Source organism: Erpetoichthys calabaricus, chromosome 17 (genome assembly GCF_900747795.2).
Source record: "Erpetoichthys calabaricus chromosome 17, fErpCal1.3, whole genome shotgun sequence".
NCBI lineage: Eukaryota > Metazoa > Chordata > Cladistia > Polypteriformes > Polypteridae > Erpetoichthys > Erpetoichthys calabaricus.
Window position 1 is genome coordinate 38,089,297 of NC_041410.2, and position 2,132 is coordinate 38,091,428.

The window sequence follows — 2,132 nt, forward strand, 5'->3', positions numbered from 1 at the left end:
CGTGCAAGTGGGAGGCAGCTAAAGGACCTGAATAACAGTAGTTCCATGTCAGACCAGGGAGTGGCGAACTGCACTGACATTTTTCTCTCAATTCCCTACAGACCATCCACGGTAAATCCTGAATGGTTCCGGCCCCATGGATGACGTCGCTTCCAGTTCTGGACCCAATGACATCACTTCCTGTCACAGCCTTTAACACCGCCATATTTACAGCCTTTAAGTCAGTTCTGTTTTGGATTCAGACCTGTAAAGAAGTTTGTGGTCACAAACACATGTAGAGGAGACGAGCGCAGAAGGCGAGACTGGACTGCGAAGGAGAGGAGTCTACGTATGTCGTTAAAGCGCAAGTCACTGTGTATAGATAAATAAAAGACCAACAGCGCGACCGAATTTTGATACGCTGAGCGAACGCACACCGCGGCTAAAAGCCTTTAACTAAGGACGTCTGTTCTGCACTTTTGAGATCCAGCGAAAAGGACTGAGCCATTGGAAATACAGTCTGAAAACTCCATTAGCCTCCCGCTAAATTCAACCGCTGCTCTTAGTGGAAGAAGCACTCTGGAACACTTGAACTCTGGTGGTGTAATAAATAAAATGGGAGGCGTAAAAAACTGATCACCCTCTACCTCTCCTCATTGACACTTGGTTTGCAGAGGAGCATCTGGGCAGTGATTTTCTTTACATTCCGCTAAGGTTACCCATTTAACATTCGTGCAAGAGAAAAGGTTTCAACCATTGCTTTTCAGCGACGCAAAACAGTCTTTGCAGATACCATGGCAAACCCAGGTAGCAGTTCCCAGCCACCTCCGGTTGGTTCCGGAACTATGTCATGGAAGAGATGTGCTGGTTGTGGGGGCAAGATTGCAGATCGTTTTCTTCTCTATGCCATGGACAGCTACTGGCACAGTTGGTGTCTGAAATGTTTCTGTTGCCAGGCTCAACTGGGAGAGATCGGCACAACATGCTACACCAAAAGTGGCATGATACTTTGCAGAAATGACTATATCAGATTATTTGGAAACAGTGGAGCTGCAGCGCATGTGGACAGTCCATTCCAGCTAGTGAACTGGTTATGAGGGCGCAAGGAAATGTCTACCATCTCAAGTGTTTCACATGTTCTACCTGCCAGAATCGGCTGGTCCCAGGAGACAGGTTTCACTACATCAATGGCAGTTTGTTCTGCGAACATGACAGGCCCACAGCTCTCATTAACGGCCATTTGAATTCACTTCAGACTAACCCTCTCCTGCCAGACCAGAAGGTCTGCTAAGAGGAGTTGAATGGTGTGCAATAGGAGCAGGGATGTGTGCCTTCATCTCAGACCTTGCCCACTATTACTGGTGGGCCTTCATGATGGTTCTGCAGCAAGTCACCTTTCTGGTTGGTGTTTACTGTCAGCTCCAACACCCTACACCATTGTACTTCTTGTTTTTACTCTTGACTGTCCCTTTTTTCTCTCAAAGTTATTCCTTTGCTCATGTGACTGGGGGGGGGGGGGGGGGGGGAATCTTAAGGACTTCATAATTCTGTGCTAATGGAAGACTGTACAGCAAGCAAGGGGGGTAAAAAGGACATCCCAAGGAAAAATGACACATGAAGCTTATTAAGAACACCTTTTTAAATATGCATTATACTTCCATTAACAATTACCGGGGCAATGACCGCGATTTCTACTTTGTGTTTCACCTTCTTTACAACCTTCTATTTGCTCTTTAAATATCTAAGTGTTGTAAAGGAAATGTGTTTCAGTTGGGGAAAAAAGCAAAAAAGACAATGGAATGAGACAGTCCGTTGCTTTTGTGGAAGTCTATCATTGGGGGAAAAACAACTTTTAGTGTATCTCTGTAAAATATCATGTATGCATGTTAGTGTTTTTGTCCCAAATGTTGCTGCCCTCAACTTTCCATCTTTACACCCACTCCACTATTCCACAGAAAATAATTGAAGCGACTAGTGAATAATGTAGAGATTTTCACCAACCTTTAAATGCTGAATGAAAAATAAACCTATTTGTGATATTTTCAGAGACATTTGCTCTAGAATTCGATTCAAATTATCCATTTGCAGCCAGGGCCAAATATACGGGTGGCTGACCCAATCCTTTTTCAATGTCTTTGAACTATTCTTGTGAC

At 44.4% G+C, this 2,132-nt stretch overlaps 1 protein-coding gene across 1 annotated transcript; it reads left to right on the forward strand.

Annotated features, from left to right (window-relative positions):
• Nucleotides 1-624: 624 nt before the first annotated feature.
• Nucleotides 625-1,619, forward strand: LOC114667493 (LIM domain transcription factor LMO4.2-like). The gene is given in 2 exon segments (XM_051920847.1): nt 625-1,026; nt 1,029-1,619. Coding segments are annotated over 2 exon segments (495 nt in total). The 5' UTR covers nt 625-773; the 3' UTR covers nt 1,271-1,619.
• The last annotated feature ends 513 nt before the right edge of the window (nt 1,620-2,132 follow it).